Source organism: Pollicipes pollicipes, unplaced genomic scaffold, assembly GCF_011947565.3.
Source record: "Pollicipes pollicipes isolate AB1234 unplaced genomic scaffold, Ppol_2.1 Scaffold_5724;HRSCAF=6776_pilon_pilon_pilon, whole genome shotgun sequence".
Taxonomy (NCBI): domain Eukaryota; kingdom Metazoa; phylum Arthropoda; class Thecostraca; order Pollicipedomorpha; family Pollicipedidae; genus Pollicipes; species Pollicipes pollicipes.
Genome location: NW_023596746.1, coordinates 16,869,857 through 16,893,924, shown reverse-complemented (window position 1 = coordinate 16,893,924; position 24,068 = coordinate 16,869,857). Strand labels below are relative to the sequence as shown.

The 24,068-nt window shown below is 49.9% G+C and overlaps 1 protein-coding gene across 1 annotated transcript in view; it reads right to left on the bottom strand.

Annotated features, from left to right (window-relative positions):
- Positions 1–24,068, bottom strand: part of LOC119102736 (organic cation transporter protein) — a 47,271-nt gene that overhangs the window by 16,614 nt on the left and 6,589 nt on the right. The window contains exon 2 of the mRNA XM_037226194.1: positions 6,204–6,295. Within this exon, the coding sequence (XP_037082089.1) occupies positions 6,204–6,295 (92 nt within the window). The remainder of the gene's footprint in view (positions 1–6,203; positions 6,296–24,068) is intronic.

Below are 24,068 nucleotides of genomic sequence, written 5' to 3'. Positions count from 1 at the left end.
CCGTCCGCCTGAGCCCTTGAGACCCACTTCCCAAGCAAAAACGAGATCGGGGCCCGCGATTTGCAATGTTCGGGGTTCCTGACACAATGAGGGGCTCCTGTGTCAGTTAAGGGCCACAGTGCCAAACAGAGGTCCTGTGGCGGCAAGTGGCCCCGAGTCGGAACGATGTTTGAGGAGGGGGGGGGGGGGGGCGAAGAGGGGTTGAAGGGTCTCTCGAGACCAAAGATCAAGGGCGCGATCTGATGGTTGAAGGGTCCGAGGGGCTGGCTGTAGGTCACATTAAGAACCCCCAACCATAGGGCCGTGACCTCAAATGTCAGTTTGATGATTTTTTGCACCGATAGGGACCCCGAGACAGAGCGTTCCTCTTCTTCGGCCAGACATCACCAACAACGAACAATCGGCTCCGTGTTGGTCTGAACTCTCGGGGCCCACTTCCTAAGCAGGGACAAGGCCGAGGCCCGCGATTTACATTGGTCGGGCCCCTGTATGGTTCAGCGGCCCACTGTGACTAATAGGGCATTTTGTGTCAACAAGGGGCTCCGAATCGGTCAGGGGGGTATTTGTTCAACAGGGACGGGGACGGGAGCCCGAATGGCATAAGGCCTCTTGTGTTGGTCGGGCCCCTGACAATTGAAGGAAAGATAATAATTTATGACAAGTATTCACATTAGTATAATGTGGGAGTTCTGTGCCAGTCAGGGCCCCCGGTACTGAGCGGTGGGCACTCCAACCTAATTCCAGCGTGAGCCCGTCAAGCCCGACCGGAGTCTATGTGCTAATTATTTGACCACCCCCGGTGAGCAGGGATGTTGTTACGTTACTGACGTTTCATGCGTCGATCCGGCGTCAACTGCGTGGGTCAGACGGCCTCCTGCGTCAGGGAGCGGACCAATGCGATGTGATGTATCCCTCTAAGGGCCTCTGGATCTGCCAGGGAATGCCGCCCCGTTTCGCCAAAATGATGCCAAAAAAACACACCACGGTGGGGCACAGTGGCCCTGCCGCCCTTGACCGGGAACAACAGTGTGCCCCGTAGTGTTGTACCCAAGGGGGTCCCTTTACCGGAAAAAGTAAGGGGTCTCACTGATGTTGAGCGGAGTGGGCCGAAATCGGGTCGAAACGCACAAGATCATCCCATACCCCATTGAGAAAGTTCATGATTTTGCGTAATCGACAAGCGAAACAAACACCGTTAAAAAAGTTTGAGCCTGCGCGCCGGGTGCCGATAGTGTAGTGGTTAACGCGCCTGCGTTAACCACTGTGCAGATACGGGGTTCGATTCCCCGCGGTGTCCGCCCTTCTCGACAGGGTGAGAGCTGGCAACGCCACATATAACGCCACATCTGAGTGCATAATTAAGAACCAACAACACTCTCGTAATCACGAGTAGCAAGGATAGCGAAGGCTTGGTTCGCAGTTTTCGCAAAACTGAACGACGTTGGCCACTACAATTAACGCCAGGGGGCGGGCGCCGAACGCGCAGCGATAACCATCGTAAAATAATGTTTCTGAATGCCTTTCAAAATTACTTCGCACAGTACAATGTAACACGGGGCGAACTTCTTTTTTATATCTTTGAGGATGTCCTCTGGACAGGTTAACAATCACAGCAACACGAAAAATAGGCGTTACCCCTTTACCCTTCCAGTTTAGCCGCCAGACGTCAGCACTTCGCGGTGCTGTAAGTACCAATACGTTATTGCCATCAATCTAAAAACCGCACACGTTAAACATACGCCCGGATTATCTCTAAATTTTAAATTAAATAAATAGAACAAATAAATAAATAAATGAAAAATAAATAAAAGTCCTAGAGCTTTCAGAGTTCTAAAAGATCCAAGTATTCAAGATTCTGGTGTCCCAAAGCTTCTATCAGATGCGTAACCATTTTCGTCACTTGCTGGCCACAACCTCATGTTAGCCGCAGAGCCGACGCTGGGCGGCCTATGGAGACTGCAGCGCATGGCATCAATTTTTTTTTGCTGCTAGGATATGCGAGCGCGCATGTTCAAAACTACGTTACATTATTTGTACCGCTTCTCAATTCTGGCTGAATGTTAAACATATCCACATAAACATGGCCAAGCCTTGTTAGTGCGAATTGTTGACACATTTTTTCATCCTCGACCTACATTCGAGGAATCCTTTCTGTATCTGCGCAACCCAAATCAAAATTCTGGCAAAATTTCTGAGTTCTATCGGTGCAATAAAAGTCCAATGAATCAACGTGAAATGAAGAGCGCCAACAATCTGTTTTGTGCAGTCATTCATCGCATGATCTTGTCAGTTTATTTACTATAAACTCAATGCAGAATTGATTTCGCGGTGTCGTCTGGTCTATACTCCAGTTACAAAAGCTATATATATATATATATATATATATATATAATATGCAAGAAAAACATGTTCTCAATAACAAATGGGCCGTATCCGGCAATTTTGGGGGGCCCTGCTACTCTCAGGGGCCGTTTGTCAACCCTGTGGCCCCCTCGCCAAAGCTCAGGCTGCACCCCTGCTCCGGAGCAACCGAAAATACATATGTAAAAAAATTTGAAAGGTGGAGAAGATTCATGTGCACGGATGGAATGCCGGACATATTGTGGACACTATTCTTGTATATATATATATATATATATATATATATATATATATATATGTATATATATACTTACTTATGATTGATAGTCAGAAACCACGACATACGTGGAGTACATTCGAGAAGTTTTTTGCACATGTCCTCTTACAGTGACTTTCAAGAATTTGGCCCCCTCAATCATTTTGAGAAATCGACACCCATGCTGGGGCCCAAATCTGTTAACGCACAGAGTCATTCGATGGTGTCGGGTACTCTACATTGATTTAGGATACCTTTCCTTTGCATGTATTTGCGGAAACCCTTTCACTCTTGTCGGGCCCTTCCTGTACTTTCCCGGACACTCTTGATCGCACAGGGGCCCGCTTTGATGGTCTTGAACATTTAATTTTGATCGAAGGCTTCTAAGCTACTGTCCGAGGCCATACACGTTCAGTGCCAAGGCACTCTCAATCGTTTAAGGGCATTAATTCATGCACGCTGGTTTTGGGCATTCACGTTTGCTCGGGACCCTGCGCTCTGGCCGAAGCCGTCCACTATAGCCCTGTTCATGACGCCCGCAGTTATGTTAACCTGCCGGGGCACTTCCGATCGTTCAGGCGCCCAAGACATTGATCTTGGGTTCTTCTCGTTTGCTTTTAGGGCCCTGCACTGTTCAAGGAGGCCTTTTTGTTGGCCTGCCGCGGCACCTTCAATCGCTCAGTAGCCGTCAATTTTGATCATTGGTTTTACGCATTTTATCGCAGGCCTACGCCGTCGATGTGGACCTAAATGTAAATCAGCCCAGATACTATTGGTCGATCCGGAGTCCTCCACAATGGTCGTGGGGTCTTCCGATAAATTCGGCAGGATCTTCATCTGGTACCAGTCAACTCTCGAAGAGGCGTAAATGCGACCGCAAAACATGGTTAATTCCAATATCCACATCCTAAAAATAAGCGCAGCAAGGCAAGCGCGCGACCGCTTGTCTCTTCTGAAGCAACGCTCGCTTAAAAAAGTCAAGTTTGATCACTTGGTCCGAGGATATTCCGGTCCCAGGATACCACACGTTGACCTCGGTGTTATCCGTCCCATGTTGGAGCGCACCTGGACGTTAGGGCCATGGGATAGGGCGCTGCTGTCCTCAAATTAAGTAGTTCTGTCCGTTCACCTCGCCGCCCGCGTGGAAAGTGTATTTGTGTGAGAACGAACGAGAACAGGGTCACGACTTGCCGGCCAAAGTTCAGTTTCAATAAAATCTTATCAGCACACACTGAAGGATTTTTCGCTTGCTTTGAAGACTTATGTCATATGAATTTGGGGGACCTCAACTTCAATTCCACATGTAGGGTGTCGCGCAGGGGTGAGTGACACATGCCAAGCCTCGGCTTGCCTTTTCCATCATTTTGGGGACCCGCCGTTATGTTCCATAACCTGCACGATCTTCTCAGCACATCGCTCTCTTTGCTCCCGTTTGGCGCTCCCCGTCTTCCTTTTCACTGAAACTGTCACAGGCAGCTTAGGCGCCATCTAAGGATGCACTAACGAATTTGGGTTGCGGAACACATGCACAAATTCGCAACGAGGTGAAATTCCTTGCATTTATTGCCATTTGACGGACATTAATATAAACGATTTACCGTGCAAGACTGATACCGTAATTCTGTGGAGCTTTTGACCTTTGAACAAGTTCAAACGTAACCAAAAAACTTGTCAAATATTATGGGATATTGAATGCACGCCGCTCATCGGCTCCTGTAGTCGTGACGTAATATGTTGGCAAGGGCCGGGCATTGCGACTCGGCCGGCGCGCCTCGCTCACTCTGCTGGGTTGGTTTGGCACACGATGTAGGTCTTTGTGCTGTCAGGGAACTTGAAGGTCTTGCTGTGGTTGGCCGTGAGGTGGTCGTACCCGAGGTTGGCCATCCGGGCGTAAGAGTGTTGCTCATCAGTGTTTACTGCGCTCCACCTTCGAAAAGTTCGAATAATTTAGAAACCGTTTCAGTGCACTACAGGATTTGAACCGCTTCAAAAATCTCCAAAGGATTTTCTACACTGCAGATACCTAGAAGGCAATTTGCTATCATTTGGTGCTCTCTTTATAGAGTTCTCGTCTCTTAGAAAGCACGGCTTCGTCCGCTACGACTTCTTTGCCTGCCTTCCCTTCTTCTAAGCCATTCATTCATACAAGGATATACATTAGCATCGCATCTCAGCAAATGTACACCAAATGGGTTAGAGACTTGTTGTTGGCAGCGACAGCCAACATTCCATCGATCGCATGCTCTTTGATCCGGTTTCGTAGACCAATGCTCCAAGACAGTTTCTGGCACGCATAATGATTCAGGCTGCCCTGGCTTCAACCGAGATTTGCCGCGCACAAGGTGCATCTCTTCTGGCACATGCCCTGAAGCACCGTATTGTCCCGAACCACCCACCTGTCTGTCACGTATTTCACACGGACATTCGGGCTCTTCGGCACCACAGAGTTCCCAGCCTACGGATAAGGCAGTTTTCTCGCAAAACATTGACTGTTTATCTGCGGCACCGGCTCGTAATTAAAGAATTAGCAAGTCTTAAAAACTGCGGATCTCATCTAGCTCCATGCACGCTATGAAACCCTGCAACCTAAACTTGGCCCCGAATCGTCGCTTCTTTTCCTCATGTGCCATGATGCATACATCATGTTATATATATATATATATATATATATATATATATATATATATACATTATATTGCATATATATGTATATCACCGTGCCTGGCTTGGTATCGTCACCGGACTAGACAATGGGGGGGGGGGTGGGGGGGGGGGGTGGGGGTGGGGGGGGTGGGGGTGGGGGTGGGGGGGAGCCACACCATATTTTCATAGTATGCGGTGACATCGAAAACAAATTGGCCCTGGTTGACCAAGCGGCGAAACATCGCGCCGATGGCGTCGAAGTTAAAGAGGACAAGGCACAAGACAAGTCCTTATCATAAGCCGAGAGGTTCTTCATGCTGGGAACAATGGCTCACAGCTTTGCCTGTTTAAGGGGAGGTAGTGTCATAGCCCAGCTTCTGACTCTGGTCCTCGAATGCTCACAAAATCCGGATAGAATGTCGACCATATGAATATTCAAAATACTCCCATTCCAAAGCTCAGCTCCAGCTGTCGGCAGCGGCCACTTATCCACCGTCATAATATTTGGATACCATGTTGAACTTCAGCTTGGCTAGCCAAGACAGACGTGGCCAACGCTCCACAACACGTGTTTTAGAGAACAATGCACATTTCTCCAAGGCCATGGGGCAGCTACGGTTGAGATCAGCGGGCCAGAATGCACAACTCAGTACCGTACTTGCCTGCCCGCATGTTTGCACTTTTGCGACACCTTTCAGGCCGAGAGACAGACCCGGGGGACAACGTTCCACGAAGCCAACTACTCCATGAGCTCACTGCGCAGTCAGTACATGTAAGAAAGTTATTACGCTCAGTAAGCTCTGCTGCTCCGTCCGCAGAGTATGTCATACATTACACCAAAAAGGCATGCACGATCTGGTGCAGGATTTTTTCCTAACATTCATTCAACAGGGCAGTTGAACATCCTCCCTTGCATCCCCGGCCACCACCCTCCAGGCCTGACCTAGCAGTGATATGACGAGGAAGGTAATCAGCTGCCATTTTCCCTTTTGTCCGATCACTGCCAGCAGGGCGTCCTCCGCTTGGTCATCCTCCCTGCAACAGGTCAAAGCAGACAGGTCAATATAAACAAGTCGTCACAAACAGGTCATTACAAACAGAGAGTCACAAACAGGCCATCACAAACAGGTCACAAACAGATCATCACAGACAGGTCCTCACAAACAGGTCGCCACGAGCAGGTCAACGCAACATATCACCACGACATGTCCCTGCAAATAAACCTTTCCAAACAAGGCATCCTAGCAAGCCGTCACAAACTGATCCCAACAAGCAGGCTACCAAAAAGAAGCTATCACGAACAGCCGCATGGGCGCCATATCGATGACAGAGAACACTGGTAGACAGTAACGGATCACGTACGAAAGAGAGCATCGCTAGAGAGAGGTCACATACGGCAGAGCACACTGATAGCGAGAAGTCACGTGAAGCAGAGCGCACTGCAAGATCGTGACAGGTTACGCAAGACAGAGCACCTTGCCAGACCGTGAGAGGTCACATAAGACAGAGAGCACTGACATATTGTGAGAGGTCACGCAAGGCAGAGAACACTGACATATTGTGAGAGGTCACGCAAGGCAGAGAACACTGACAGACCGTGAGATGTCGCGCTAGGGCACTCACCACAAGTATTCGAAAGGCATAACCCCCAAAAAAAACAAACAAAAAACAACAACAACGGATGGAAAACGGTGTCTTGTCCCATACAAGAGCGATCTGCGCGACTCGCGACTTTTGTGGAACGTGCGCTGGATCGTTCGGCATTGTTGTGGCGGCTTTATTCCTACATCTCACAGCAAGCGGCAGACACTGTGTGTTATTTGCGGTCGAGGGCGGTGTGGCGCTGCACACCAGTCAAACGGGTCCGCGGGATATTATAGGAGCTTGTTACGAAATCTGAGCGGCATCTGGCTTCGAGCATTGGCTTGGAATCGGGCCGAGCCCCGCAAGCGCAGGCGGTCGGTCTGCTCGGGCACGCGGCGCATGACTCACGCGACCACGGCTTTGAAATAAAGCGCAGCTGACTCATTGTTGTGATTGGCTATGCAGTATATGGGAAGGTTGTGTTTCATGCTGGTGTTCTGAGAAAAAGCTACGGTTCCTCACCGCGGTTCGACTCGAAGCTGCTGTTCGTCGCTGGGGAGGTACGCGCATCTTTTGCTCCACTAACACTCTTACCACAGACTCTTTTGAACAGAATGGCTGAAAATGTTAACAGATTTCTGTCGCGGAATCAAAATTTCAGCCCTCTGTCGCAATGCTCCGTTATCTCCATCGCCAATGCAGAGTCGCTGAGATTGCCATGCCAGACGCAAGGCGTCACGCTTTCCATTATTAAACTCATTGTCATCGACCTTGGTGCACCACATCGGCTCGGCGTTTCGCGAAGGGTGTAGCCGGTTTCATCCGAGAGCTGACGAGCCGGCGGGTCCCTACCCGCCTGCTCGCGGAATCATTTTCGCACTATGCATAGCGTCAGTGACCGGATGACTCGCGTCAGTGATAGGATTGCTCGCGTCAGTGACCGGACCGCTGGCACGGCTCAGTCGGCTCCGATGTGAAAAAAAACAACGATTTAACCGCTAAATCGCATTTGAGTGGTCCACTCACCGGCAGCCGGCGCCAGAGATGAGTGCCACTCACCGGCAGCCGGCGCCAGCGATGAGTGCCACTCACCGGCAGCCGGCACCAGAGATGAGTGCCAGTCACCGACAGTCGGCCCCGGAGATGAGTGCCTCTCACCGACAGTCGGCCTCAGAGATGAAGGCGTGCGCTCCATTTGTCTTAGCCAGCATTTTTACTTTCAATCTCCTCGCCAGTTGAAGACGAAAGCGTGCCACTCGCTTGGCGCATTTAAAGGGAGCGTTCCGCATTTATGTAGGGCTTGAACTGAACTGGACTTCTCGAAGACTTTTCGGTGCTGTTCAAAATCCTGCTCTTCTTAAAATCTAAAAGCCAAGCCCGTCTAGTTTTTGGGCTAAACGCCCGCGAAGATGGGGAAATGTATATCGGGAGAGTATTTCAAAGTCACCTTGGCATTCATGACGTCCTAATAACGTCATTCAAATCCTGTCATTCCATAAGCCATGCGGCGATCAAGGCCAAGAAAAATAGACTTGTCGAGGCGTTCATATCTGGCGTTCGTCAGCGCCATTTCCAGATATAGCGGCTGTCAGTTAGCTCTCAATCAATATTGTGCAAGGTACGATGACGTACTGAAATCATGACGCATTGAAGAGCATATTCACTAAAAAGAGAACTTTGCTGCATGGGGCAGTCTTTTTGCGTAAAATGTATGCCAATGATTATAAGTATGATGCTTGCTTCAATATCTTCAATAGAGCCCTTTGTCCGTGTTGTATGAGAAGCTAGCCTGCTTGATGTTCTGCGGCACGTGCACCGTTTCCAATAATAAAGGAACACGCTTGTTATGATAAATATGTTTTTAACACCATGTACGTTAGGGTGTGTCATCGAGGGGGCGAGTCTCTTGGAATCAGCTGAGACAAAGTTTTTCCTTGGCCCACGGATTAATGACAAACTTTCAGGTCTATCGCACCGCACCACTGTTGATATTTGTGGGTCGAGAACAGTTTTTTTGACAGGCCAAGAAAACCGTATTCGATACTAACGCCACCTATTTTATACACTGGGATCATCATATAATACGCTTCAAAGCTGTCACTTTCCACACTACTGGTACTTGGTGGATTAAGTATGAAATAGATGTCATGAAAGCACCAGCAAAACATTGCCAAACAGCTTTTAAACCGACTTTCTCGTAAGAAACATTAATTTTTGGTAAAACCCAAAGCTGTGCAGTTATGAAAATGCTCTAGCAAGCCGGGTTAGGTTCAAGTTTTTTATTGCTAACGCATCATTGTGGTGTTAATTTGCAGTTAATGTGTTTTTTTGTGGGAGATATGGGTTTATTAGTTTAATTTTGCCGGTACTGAAACATTTCTTTCAAACAATTACGTGCATAAGCATGTCGAAGGCTACATGGTCGCGCAGAACAATTTTTGTGATAGGTCACGCGCCTCCACTATCCCGCCACCAACTGCCGACTTCGGGAAAGCCTTGAGCTACATCAGATGGCTGAGCGAATCGAGGAGGAATCTCGCTAATACCATGTTCAAGACCGCGACAGTATAAATCAGGGAACTGTGGGCGATACGTGACAACGTTGATGGAGAGGAATTGACATCATCCCAAGAATGCCGTCAAAAAACACGTGGTTGTCATCACTGAGCCATGCAGCCACCACGTGTCTCATTTTACGTCCAAGTTCGGCCGCTCCCTGCACTTGTTCAACGAGCTACACGCCGTGAGCCCGCAGTGCGATGGTTGCATCAATGTGCTCGGTTGCGATGGCACGGCTGTCAACACCGAAACGATGGGCGACGTGTTCCGACTGTCTGAGCTGGCCACCGAGTCCCCCGTACGCTGGTTCACCTGCCAGCTGCACGGCAACGAGCTGAACCTCCTCCATCTGCTGCTGAACCTGGATGGCACGACCGCGGGATCGAAGGACCCTTCGGCAAGACCTGTGCTGGAGAGGTCTGGGCATTGTGAGGTCCGGGCACGTCAGGAAAGGTCTGGGCTGGGCTGGTCTGGGCACATTGTGAGGTCTGAGGTCAGGAGAGGTCCGTGCACGTTGTGGCATTCAGGCCTAGGTCGGGGCCCGCGCCAAACCTGCCGGTCGAACTGATTTAGCAGCTGAGATCCAGCCAGCAGCTGCTGTACATTCTGGCCTTCGGCATTCAAGACGGCCCTGTCTGAAATGTGGCGGCCCAGCGGCAAATCGGACTATCAAACCATGTCAGATGAATATGAAAACGCATTATCCTTGAATTTATACCAATGAGTGCTTAAAGTTCATCACGTATCAATTGATATTTCGTGTGCCCACTGTTGTGTATTTACTTATTATCATACCTTGTGCCGTGTTATGTCGGATCATTTGCTGGTTGGTTCATGCTCACTAGCATATTTGTTTATGTGTATTCCGTCACATTTAAGGACTCTGGATATCGGCATAATTACATCCACTAGAGGGGCACAATAATTTTTGCATGATCTAATGCTCAGTTCGTAACAAATTGTTCTAATATATTCGCTTTTGTTTTCAGATGGTTGACACTGGCCGCTCGCCTGCTCCTAGTTCACATCTCTACCAAGACCTCCAGCAGCGCTCTCAAGGACCTCGTCCAGTGCGTGGTCGGCCACTATGTGCCGGTATGGTCCGCCATCCGGCAAAAGAGCGGGTGCGCCTTTGGCTTACGCAGCTTATTCCGGAGCATCGCGGTGCTCCGCGACCTGCTACAGCACACATAGTCCTCCAGCGTAGCGGGTACTGGGTCCGTCCGGAACAGCTGCTGCTGGACATGGTGTGGGATGAGAACCGCATGGTCCGCGAACAGGCGGCTCCGATCGCAGCGCCGCTCGTGAGCAGCAAACCGAGGGTCTTCTTCAGGCCAGGGTCTCCGCCATCTCAGCGGTAAGCCTCGAGGCCGTGAGGCACACCGAACTGATTCCCTGGCACGGACCAGTCACACAGCCTCTACTGCGAGACTTCAGCGACTGCGAGCTGCGGGACGGAGCGCATGCACCGCTGACCATCTTGCCTATCAGGTTCACACTAGGAGTGCAACGCAGCGCCGTACTGCCAAGGACGTCTGCGGCTGGAGCTGGAGTTTCGGCAATATGCGGGGCCCAGCTGCGACGGTATTTCCGCTACCGAGCGATCTCTGCCAACACGCGTTTTGGGTTTCCAGTCTGTGAGTAGTTGCTGTTTGGGCCGGTGCATCGAATACACAGACTCGGCAAAGAGCAAGATGCGCACGGGGTCACCCTACCGCGCGCCCACCTCTACGTTCGTGGTACAGGCTGCAGAGCTTGCTGTATGTATTAAGCTGTACGCCAGACAATATATTTTGAGTCATATGCTATGCATAGTTTTGTTTGCATCACGTTAGTCGTCTTAGGGAGGGGAAGTGAAAGTCTAAAGCAATACTAACCAGCATTCTCGTACAACGAGTTCATACTCCACAGCACATAAAGTTTCCGCCAAATGGCAATCAATCGGGCAATGTCTGATCCGCAAATTAGACCTTAGACCGGGACATTCTCGTACGACGGCTAAGGAGCGCTCGGTAGCATCATTTCTATACGCAAAGGTATTTTGTGTCGATGGCCGCGCACGGCTTGGTGCTACCTGCGGCGACGGACGCTGTCCAGCATGTAGAGACTGCAACGCCGGGCGTCGGTTTACGGCGATATTTCTATCGACTCGCGTCTCACGAATTTAAGTTTTTGGGAAGAACTCTTGCTATGCTGTGTACTTTTGGACTCTTGCGCCAAATAATTTTTTGTCTCACTTGGTTTTGTTACTGACAACACATCCTAATGTACATGTAAAATACGTGGGTACAATCGTCACTGTGAGCGCTATTTGCAGGGGTAATTCAGCCATTGTTACAACAATGGCCGTCTTTGTAACTCGTGTGATTAGAGTCTACGGATTTAACCACCTGTAGCAGGTCGAGCTCCATTCGTTACGTGTTCACTATTTGCCCCTGACAGGTACGACCTGCGGCCGGCATTATGGCCACGCTCAAGGTCAGCTGACTTCACTGGGCACGACGGACCGCGCCGAGCATTGTGACACGCCACATTTTCGCCAAAACTGTTCTACGGTTGACCTGCATTATCACAATCGCATGGTGGGATGGAGCTCACGCAGTAACGACTGCTTAGCACGGGCTCTGATCCCAGAAAAGTGTTTACAAAAGGTGTGGGTTAAATCCTCACGAAAAAACCAACTTACATTTCAACCATAGCTCCTCCTTCCAGATGTGACAAAGTTGGCGCGGGGATCGCCAAGAGCCTATACTTGATGCTCTTTACATCGATGGTTGTATTCCTATGATTGTCTTTACAATGAGTTTATACTACGTTTTACACAACGTAAAGTAGTTCATCTGCAATACAGCTGAAACCAATAGGTCATTTTGTCTGTTGCATATTTCAGCTGCAACGAATACAAAAAACGTCAACAATTGAATCACCAGCTTGATCGACCAATACGTCACACCAGTTGGAACCTATGGCAATGAACTAAGTTGACTAAGACATCACACTGATGCTCCATCGCATTATGATGAATTTAATTCAGGCAATGTGCATAACGCAACATGCACGCATACGTGCCGGAGGCAGCGACATTCAATTCAATATTGCTCAACAGGCTAGTGGTGCTCGCTCCGACCGGTGTTGCCGACCTCAGCGTGTTTGGCCAGACCCTGCAATCAACTCTGTGTAAATACGCAGCGGGTATTCCAGGAGCTGTTAGATGAAACCCTCCGCGAAATGCAGGGAAAAGTTCGCTGCCGTCCGGAGAATCATGATCGCCATGACCTCCATTTGATTGATGAATAGACCGAGGAAGTTTATGATATAACTGCACGTCCACGTCATGACGCGCATATTGAATAGGCATATTGTGCAGCTATGCGCTATGAAAATGGCCGGCGTGGTCAGGCTCATAAAACATACGGTATATTCACTGTGATTCGCAGGGGGACGTTCTTATTTTATCGCTTAGACGGTGGCTTGAACTATTTGCAACCGTTGGCAAATATAAAGGAAACCAGGTGTAAAGGAAAAGGCAACCATTCATCGCTAGTTGAATGATGTATCTGAGAAAGTAGGCTAGGAACGTTTCAGAAAGTGAGGGGACAGATTCGGGGCATGCATAACAAACTTTTAGTGGGAAGCATGCCCCGTTGACAAAGGCGGACCGTGGGGTGGGAGATGGACATGGGCCTTACCCGGCCCCTTAATTCGCATAACACGTTTTGGAAATAATTAAATTACTATGCTAGATATTCATCTACATTTCATTGCAACACTGTTTTCCCTGGGGAAGATGAAACTCCACGAGCGGGTAGGCATTTAGGGTCATAGTGGAGGCATCTGCTTCCACAAGGTAGATGCCAGAATAAGGCCTGGGCACAGACTGCTCAGAATTTTGAACGCGAATGAATGGCCCATAGTGCACCAGAGTTGTCATGCGCCTAGATTTCATCAGCTGTTTTTCAAGAGGTGAGATTCGTCGCATCATTTTAGACCGGAAACATATTTAGAAGCCTCCAATTACAACCGCCAAAATCGCTGTGACAAAAACCATAAAACTGGGTTTTCTCCTGTAAAAACCAAGTAACAGAATGATTGCCCTTCTTTAAGATATTCCATATCTGAGCCCTGCTCCCGTCCGCCGTCGGCGGCATTGCCCTGGCCGGGCGGTCCCCGTGTGACTGACTGCGAATGATCGGATAAACGCGTTGCTGCATGTTTATGGATCAGCATCACTGCCCATTGGTGTGTAAAGCTAGGATGTAGTTTTCTATTCAGCTGGGGGGGGGGGGGGGGGGCGGTCCCCCTCTAACTAACTTGTCCTACCAATTAATGGACGAATGTGGATAAAATCCGATGAGAAATCTGCATTTCTGACATATTGTGGGGGCAGCTTGAGCCTTTTTTCACAGTTCAGCGCTCCCAAAATCATGTTGCGAAACTACGTCCCTGGTGTAAAACATACATTGCACAGCTGCCACAGCATCTAATTTCTACTAATCTCCTCCTACACCACACCACAGCAGCAAACAAGCTTTCGGGAAGCTGCCTGCCTCAGGCGTGAATTGGTCCACCAGGTATTCTCTGTGGGCAAGGGCGTAGTCAGAGCCTTGTCAACGGAGGGGGAGGGGGTGTCAGAGATGACAAAGTCTCCCCCATGGTAACTCCTCCCAAAAAATCACCGGACGCAGGTCACTTGTTAAAGGGCCTTGTCACGGGAATGGGGTGCACGGTTGACAAGGGCGCCCGAATGGTGCAAGGCCTCACCCCACACTTACCCCCGAAAAAAAGATTATCGGATGTAGCTCAATCGTTAAGAGGGACAAGGGTTTCGTTCTTTATGTGTTATCTCTACAATGTAATCAGAACAGAAACGTAAACCAGGAGCTAGCGCGAGGCCAATTTTATTGGCATTTTGGAGTTAATTAACTGCAGAAATCAGGCGTCGTTGAACGACTGCATGAAATAAATCGCCGGCGCTCTTTATTTCACAATGGTACATTATAATTTTGCTAAACCGATAGAACTCAGAGGCTTTACCAGATATTTCTGTGTTCTTCAGAGATATTGAGGGCCCTGAACGTAGATTGTGGATAGAAATAGGATTCTATTTTTTTATTTCCATGCTTATTTTATGTTCGTCCTGAAATGTTTTACATTCAGACAGAATCAATTACGGAGTAAAATGATATAACATGGTTTTTAAAATACGCGCTCGCAAACCTTAGCAACAGCCTCGTCGCCCGGCTTTGCAGTCTCCCTGGGCCGCGCGGCGTCGGCCCCACGCTAACAACGAGCGTTGGCCAATGGGCAGACGAAACAGATGACGCGCATGAAAAAGAGCTTTAAACGCTTTAGAGCATCAATTCGTAAACGAAAAAAGTAGTCTGGGCGTATATCACCTGTACGGTTTTCATATGGATAGTAAGAACGGATAAGCTATCACAACACTGCGAAGTTTTGCCGAATGGTTTTTTTGTGGAATTGGAAGACTAATGTAAACTATTTGTTTGTTCGTGCTGCTGTATCTGCTAATTTGATTAAAGGACCTCCTCAAAACTGTAAAAATGCGCCCTAGTCTAATCTTTGGGTGGCTCGAATGTATTTTTGGAAGACTTTCGGAGGCATTATTTCCCGACAGTCGTTCTTGCACGCACGGCGCCCACCGCCTCGGTATTAACTGCAGCGGCCAACGCCGTTCGCTTCTACAAAACTGCAACCCCTGTCATTGCTGTTCTTGCTCCTGAGACTACGAGCGTGCCGGGCCTAAAGTCGTTTTATGTTATTCGTTTCATTTATCGATCCTGCAGAAGAATGATCCCGCAGCCGGCGGACACGGGCACACCTTTTTTCGTTTTTGACCTCATTTCGGCCTACCCCTTTCAACACTTCCAAAACCCATCACGTTTTCCGGACAAGGGTAGAACGCTAGAGGCACATTATCTTCACCGATCCAGGGCTGACTGGCCCTTCGTCCCAGTGCGGGCTTGCACTCCGGCTGCTATTCTGGCGACACGGGGTAGATCCGGAAGTCCTTGGAGAAATACATCATACCATCTTGGTCTCCATGAATATATGCTGAGGCACTGGAAACAACCATGCAGAAGAACCAAGGTTATGTAAAAGACAGAATGCATCCACTGCCTTTTTGGTGGCCTTTTGTAATAGAGGAGGCGCGGGTTTGCCGCTAAATATCTCCGTTCTCCGGACACGGTCGGATAACATGCTGCCATTTACCACTCGAGGCCAATGTGTCCAATGCGGTTTGAAAAGATGGTCATTTAACTAAGTAAATCGGCATGCGTGTTTAAGGTAGTACAAAAATAAGCTAAACGTAACTTAAATACAAAAAGTGGGTGGCAGTTTACATTGCTGGTCCCCACTTTGAAAAGTGTGTATGGGGAGGGGGAGGGAGGATGCCCCCCCGGCCTCCCTTGTTCGTACACTCATGGCTGAGAACATCCAATCACATGGAATACACACCACTCATTACCATAGTCATACCATCCATGATGAAACACCTGCGCGCATGTGATAGACACCATCTAGACTCATTGCAGCTTAATATTTTGAAAGTAAAGTGCGTAATGAAGGTTCAGACACGCTTGTAAGAATAAGATAGAGCACCCACAACGCTTAATGCCCATTTATAAACAGAGAGGTCGTGTCATAAACGTTTAAGCATGCACAGGGCGTTGCATGGATATCTAAGCATTATTGCGCGATCCTTGAACGGTGACGTTCAGGAAATTTACCCAAGACACTCACTGGCATCCTGTGAACAAGACACCGGTGCGCGCTTTATGCCATTATGTCTGATGCAGCACTAGCCATGAGAATCCCCTATTGCTTCATCTCTGCATTGTATATCATGCCTTATGCAAGCAACACCCTTCCGAATTTACATGAGGCCTTGCCAGGTGCCAAATCCGTATAAGAGCTCGGTTTGATCTGCAAGTCTGGCCGACGAAGCGCAAGCTTATACGATGCACTTGCATGATGCATCTTCTGCTGGCAGATCCCGGGAGATGCCGAGTGCGCATTCAGTCCGGAAGACGGCCACGTCGCTCCGCGCCAATGTCCACCATGCTGCTTTAAACAGCATCTAGAAAACACCGTCCCGTTGTTCAACCATATCTGAGTCGGCACTTAGATGCAGATATTGACAGAGCCCTGATGCTTACACCCACTCTAGCGTTTCATCCCAAGCCTTACCTTAATGATTTTGATTTGCGGGGTCGCGAAACAGCATCACATCATTGCGCCGGATAAGCCATCAAAACGACATGAACGCCTCAAATAAAAACTGGACGGCGTGTAGAGCGGCAGCTGGGTTTCGTTTCATCCTTGTGTGTGCCAGTGTTAGCTCTGAGATTATCGTACATGTTGCGTGTTTAATAAACCAGATACATCATATAATGCCGGCATTTCGCGCACAACTAACCGAAGCAAAAACAGCGTTCGGTATGAATTTTCTCCTGGCGCCTCGGGTTTGATCACCATGGCGCCGGGGCCTCACGGGGTTTCAAACTGTGACATCACCACCTGGGTTTTGTTATAAGTCGGGTATTCACCAGCTCTGACCCGCGCGGTAACGTCACTGGTACAGATCATCATTTGGCTCTGCTGCTAGTCGTGAGGCTGCAACGTTGCAGGACAGCGGGGGGGGGGGGGGGAGGCAGCTCTGGTAAATGACTAGGCCCTAGTGTGCATTGACTTGGCTGCTGCTGTTAGATGAAGCCACGCGAATGCGCCTGGCCAGGTCCGGGTCGGGAGCCCCGGCCGAGGAGCTTGGGGCACCTTAGCTTCTTGCGCTGCTATACCAGACCGCTCGTCAAAGATATATCAGCCAGGAAGGTAGGATCTACGCCCGCACTCGCTTCGGCACGCCATCCTAGGCTACATCGAAGTGACCATTTCGATCCGTCACGTGATCTCGTCAGGCCGAATCTAAGTGCCGTGGGCCCAGAAGTTCGATGGATTTACTTGGGATAAGCTCCCCGGAGAGCGGCAGTTGTAATGCACAAAATCATCTGGTAACCCGGGGGTGCAGCTTTGATTCCATCCGATGCTTCCTAAGCCATCAATGATTCTTAACGCCGAAGGCTTCTTTGGCTTAAAATGTGGCGGATTACCCTCCCTCGAATATCCTGCTTCCTAGGTGCTATATTACCGCATCCGTTTTCAATAAGCTTCAGAATTACACATAAGTGTATAATTTATTCATTTTTCATATGCGCTTTAATCTTTTTGCCTCTTCCACCCACCAAGCGTGTTACAATAAATGCGATCACTCATGCCCGTTTCCACGCGTGCGGTAACGGACCCCATCATGTCACATAGGAATCTTCGCTGGGAAGTGCGTTGTCGGGACGGGCTCACCTGGTATATATCGCCTTGCCTGCACCCAAATCCCAAACCCACGTACCGCTGCCAGTTTTGAGCTGCCTCGCCGCAGTAAGACACGCCGCGAAGGCGCCGCTGTAAACCAACTAAATGCAGCGATGGATCAGTTAATATGTCTTCCGTATCTGAGATGTTCCACAGTTATAGCGATTTTATGGAAGACCGAAGTAGTAATGATTTTCCAGTTCGTTGGGTCCATGCAATTGGAAATGCTGCATTGCGCAAAAAAACGTCTGAATTCATAAGCAAACCAGCAATATCTTCGGATCTGTTTGCGATAGAAATATTTTGAGGGGAGTTTGGTATTGGTCTAACATTCCGGACTCAATGATGGATGATATGTACCATGTTTGGCGACATCCAACGGTTGCCTTTTTTACTCCTGAACGTCAACCTTCGACGACGCCCCACAAGGAGTCTTTACGTGAGGTGTCGGCACACCTCGGGTCATCGTAGGTACAAGTTTCATCAAAATAGAAAAGGTACTGGATTTCAGCCGAATATGGGTCCAACTGCTCCTAACTTCATGAGCTGCCCTTAAGCTTTTTGCGCTTTAAGTCTTTACAGACACCTGGCATCACCAACATCAACAATGATGGACCGCCTAACTTCCAACGACTGAAAATTAATTGATCAAATCGAATCTAAATCTAAATCTCGGCTTTTCACTGAACGAAAAACATGCCACCTCTGCAGGTCTCCGAATACCAGATCTAATTACCATAAGTCAGTTACACTCCCACCCCTCCTTGGTCGCAGATACGACGACAAACCACACCATGCGTGGCCGGCCATCATCGCAGTCCGAAGTCGGACGACCGGAATGGGAGTGATCGGGCCGCCTGCAGTCGCCACGGAGATGACCTGACCAGGCGCCTCCGGCACAACGGACCTGGCAAGTCACCAGCTACCGCCGCCGGCCGCTTGTGGTAGTAAAAACATGGCGCTTCTTGCCGTCGGTTATTTGAAGGATGTTTAAAAGTGGCCGGAGGCGGTTGCCTGTCACTGAGGCCTTAGACGACAGTGAAGTCACGCGAGGTGGAAAGAACTAGGCCATGTTAGTCATTTGTAACAAAAATCGTATTCTCGCATGTTTTAATAACTGAAGGAGAACACACATTTCCTTCCTACGCAAAGCTATCATTTTTATTATGCTCGGTTGTCTTGAGTGCCATCTAGTGAACTGTTTTTTGTTGTTTGGGAAAATTCACTTCACTTGCTTTCTTTTTTAGCTTGATTCGGGGCCATTCAGTCCCCACCTAATATCTTTCAAACTAAACAAAGCTTCCGATCTTTATTAGAGGGTTTTACGAGCTAGACCACGCTAACTGTTTGGGCCTAATCCACATCTTTGAACGTCCAAAACAGAGTGCCATAGCAGTGACAGTCGCAACAAGAAAGTTTCTTTACAAAAAGCCATTGACGTGCGAGCAAACGAAAATCTAAGAAGGCATAATGATCGATACATGGCCAAGATCACCTAAACAGCTTATGGGTGACACGTCATTCTCGTTTGGGCCGAAGTGACGCGCATGGAAATCCATCTCAGAGCAGCTGATGCAACAGACCATTTTCTTGCTAGGGACAGCAGATGTCACTGAACGTGCACACATGACCTCGAACGCACACGTGACGTCTGCCTAACAGAGTCTGATTCCAGTGGAGGAGGGTATCGAATGCTCTGCAGAGGAGGAATGTAAATGTCATCGCCTCGCTTTGGTCATGATCGCAGCTCCAGCTTCCCAGCGTCACTGCGACAGAGTCCAGGGCAACAGGGCAACAACAATGCCAGGGCAACTGAAGTCGAAAGCTAATGTCACACGGCATGCTTGCCAGCTTGCCTCATTGCATCACTCGCAACGGCGACCATTTTTAAGGGCACGAAGGTCATTTTGCTGGGTATGATTTAAATGTCATGGTACCATCAGATGCATGCCTACATGGACTGTACTATGTCCATGTGTCGTGCCTCAGGCTGTGAAGTGTACGTCACATAAACTACAATTATCTTTCTGCAACCTCGCTCAACTGAATGGAAACTGGCCGGTTCGGAAATGCAATGTATGCACGCGTGTTTCAGAACCCCCACCCCCACCCAGTTTGTCTTTGTTGGGCCCCAAAAAGACTAGGGCACACAACGTTAGCGACATCGATTTTACTCAATTGGCGCGGAAACCCTGTTTTACACGGCATCACAAAACTGGTAACACAGTCAAACGCGGGATGACATCAGCGCCGCGCCGCGGTTTGGTGCGGTTACCCTACTTCAGACGGCATCAGAAGACTGGTGCCGCAGTCGAACACGAGACGACGTCAGTGCCGCGCCGCAGTTTGGTGCGGTTACCCTACTTCAGACGGCATCACAAGACTGGTGCCGCAGTCGAACACGGGACGACGTCAGCGCCACGACGCACCCACTAGTCCCGCCGCCCAAGGCGCAGACCATTACAGCCCAAACGAGCTTCGAAATCGCCAGTCACCAGGGCCAACAGCGCAGGCAGTGGCAGGCGGCCCCCGATTCACTCGGCGAGCTCTCGAGGCCCCAGAGAGCCGGCGCCTCTCACGCCGGTGGCAAAGGTTTGTCAAACAAAGCAGCCGCCGCCGTCGCTGCCCGGCTGACGGGCGACGGTGACTCGACGCAAGCGACCGGCGCGTTGTTCGGCGAAGAGCTACGTCATGGCCACGACCGCTGGGGAAGACGGTCAGAATCGCGGAAAACGACGGTCAAACCGGCGACATGAGAATGGGCTCAGGTTTTTTTGCTGACGACCTCGTGTGTGACAGCCCTGTTGATCAGCCGCAGCAGTTCTGGAAGCAAGCCGATGGCTAATGCCAGCCTTGGAAGCGTAGATGCTGGCCGTTGAATTCCGTATAGCGAAAGTTTAAGATGGAGTAACTTCACACTGCATGGCGTACATCGCAAGCTTGCACATATCCCCGGTTCATGATACATGAGGTACACACCTGTGAGGGTGGGGAACGATAGTCGGACATGGAGCAAATAATTTAAGAGGCTATTAGCGACGATCATAACAGCGTGCTTGCGTCCTTGAGGTCGATTCAAGGTTTACTAAATGTGTGCCGGTTGTATACGAATGAGCCAACGTCCCTGACGAATCTCGTAAGGTGACATGTATGAGCCCAGGTTAGCCCGGATAAAATTGCACGTTCGTATGAAATGGTGCCTTACAGAAGGCTTCTGCCGCGAAAATACTGGGAGTTGGCAGTAGAGGATCCCACAGCGCGGGTGAACCCATAGCCATCCATATGGAATAGATGATAGATTGGTTTGGTGACATATTTCTGCAGAAGCCGCCGCTCTCGCTCCTCTTGTGGCAAGGACGGCCACACATCGTTTGTTTGTGTGCGAGGAAGAGGTCGTGACGTAAACCGCACTTGCCATAAGCATGGTGAGGTCGGTCATATTTCTACAGATCGTTGTCATTGGGGATTCCGAGGCACTCAGCTGGTGAAGTTATATGACGTCGCTTGCATTTCCCTGGCAGGAAGGGCAAGCACCGCGGGGAATCGAACCCCGCGCCTCTGATTCCCCAGACGCGCGGTGATTAACACACACGCGTTGACCACCACGCTTTCGGCACCCTTTTTTTGAGGTGAGATGTGCAGCAGTGGCGGAGCCGGTGGCTACGGGGGAGGAGACGGCTAATGCTACGGCGGCGGCGGCGGCAGCAGAGCTTCCTGCAAGCATGATGCACATCAAGGCCCGAACTCACTAGACTCCTCGAGTGGAGGCGGCGGGGTCGGGACTGCTGTTCGTGTGGCAAGGGAAACCACACTTTCCGCTAGTCCTCCGCAGGCAGTGAGGGCTGAGGTTGTGTCGGCATACGGGCTGTGGTGGGGGACAGGGCACTGAGGTGCTCCAGCTGATGTGTGCGAAATTGAGAGGGGATGGTGGACAAAGGTGGATGGATGGTGAGGAAGGTGGACAAAATGGCAAGGGCCAGGAGGATGTGTGACGTTGTTTATGCTGTTTATGGCCGGATGAGCTTTGGAGAGCGAGAGCGAAAGAGCGAGAGTGGCGAGGCCGTTGCGACTGGGGATTCCAAGTTGAAAATGATCGGCGCTTAGATGCATTTTCAAGGTATCGGATGGTGAAACGGTCAAATAAAAAAAATAACGTCAGGATTAAAGAATGGTGTCCAAATACTTCTCGAATCACTCCAAAACAATTGCTATAGAAACACAGAGCTGGGAATCAGATCTAGTTGATCGTTGCCAGAAGTCCCATTGTTTTTGCTTTCGGATATCCCACTCGCTGCTCGCTCTCTAGCTGTTCCCCCGTGGGATGGCTTCTCTACCCAGCGCTGCGCTTTGGCCGTCCGGCGTGCACCTGTTCCCCCAGCCTTCAGCGCAGCTTAGCTGCTGATCCATGCAAAAACAGGTGAACGCGCGTCCACGGCCCAGATTACACTCCCCGGTAGGAAGTGGCTCGCAAACCGTACGGCGCAAATAAGCGCGCCCAAGCGCGCTTCACCGAGCTGGCACGCAGATCGAGCTCAGTGGTTCCCAAACCGACGCCAGCGGAAATCGCTCCGACAGCCAACGGGCTTTTAATTGCCGGTGACAGGTGTTTGGGCTTTACTGTCGGACGCAGGTGGTGATCGGGACACAAGTGGTAACCGAGGTGAGATATCCCAGCAGCCATGGATCGGGTGGCGACCGGCCGTCGGCGGCGTCGAGCCGGACGCCTCCCCCTCCCCCCCCCCCCCCCAGCGTCAGAACCATCGAAGTCGGCGGCGGCCTATCACTGTTGCTGCGATCAATTGCACCAGCTGCACATGTTGTGGTGAGCGAGAAATGACTGCTTTCATCCGGCCCCGCCGCAGGCTTTCGGGAGACATTGGGTCTAGGGTAGTGCAGAACAATCCCGTTGTCCCTTGTATTCAACATTGACCGTTCCGATAGCTCAGTTAGGTGGAGCGCCTCCTTTACGATCCGCCCACCCGTGCCGGCACCGGGACGGGTTTAAGCTACTTTAAGCGCTTACAAGTTGGCCATGACAGGTAAGGCTGACGGCCGGTGGCAGAGGACGCGCTGAAGGTCAGGTGACGTCAGGGGGCGGGGTGGATCATGCCGCGCATTGTGACGCGTTAGTTTTCACTACCAAGTTTCGCCGTTGACCTTCAGTTGGGCGATCTGATGGAAGAGCTCAAGGCTCACACAACAAGCACTGCTCAGCGCGATCTCTCATCCCAGAAATTCAGTTATTCCATAGGTTCAAATCAAATCTTAAAATCAAACAAAAACAGGGAGATGACCAAGTAACGCATGCAAACAGCAGTGTACTTTCGGACATCTATTTTCAGATCCCATTCGACAACCAAATAAACATGATTGAAAGGACGTCGGAGGAAGATAGCAATGTTGAACTTGAGGGTGGAACTGTCTTTTCCTTCGCGTCAGCGAGCAGGGCGGATACCGTCCATCCGTAACCAAAGTTCCGGTTATCTGGCGTATCCGTGTCGCCTGCACATCTCTTAAGCAGACAAAACTTTAAATGTGAGCGCATAGTCATGGATGTATGGAAACAGTGAATTTCTCTTTTGATACCAATACCTGTGGGCCCGTGAGGCCTTTGGCCAGTATGGCCAGTCATTCATTGACAGGCCATGCCATTCATTGTCAGTCATTGTTAGGCCATGTTAAGCCATATTAGTGAGGGCATTTCCTGGGGAACCGTTCAGCATGACGCGACAAAGAAGTGTTAGACAAAGTCATACAACTTTTGAATGGTTTCATTGATAATAAAGCTATTGACGTAAGTGCTAAGTTTAAGTTAATTTACCATTGGTCATATATAAAGGTTCAATACAGGTAAAAAAAAAACCGTTTGAAAAAAAACAAGGGCTGTAAAACGCACGTTCTGGTGTATTCCTACCGGCAGCCGACCGGGTCAATAATGCGCCACGCATGTCGCAATGTCAATGGATTTCAGCACCAGTATTGGACACAGATTACGGATTGCGCGCACAAGCTACGTCGCCACCAGAACATGCCTGGCACCGTAGCTCACACGGTTAACGCGTGTGCTTCCAACATACCCGGACCGTAGCGGGCTGGGTAGGTTCGAGTCGCAAGCGTCTGCCTCCCAACATACCCGGGCCTTAGCGGGCTGGGTAGGTTCGAGCCGTTTCGGCGCTCGCTATCAGCCGGTCGCTGGGATGAACGCTAAAGGCCAGGGCAAGATCCGGGAGCAGGCTGAACCGAATCGAGCATTGTGGTACGATAAACTTTATCATGGAAT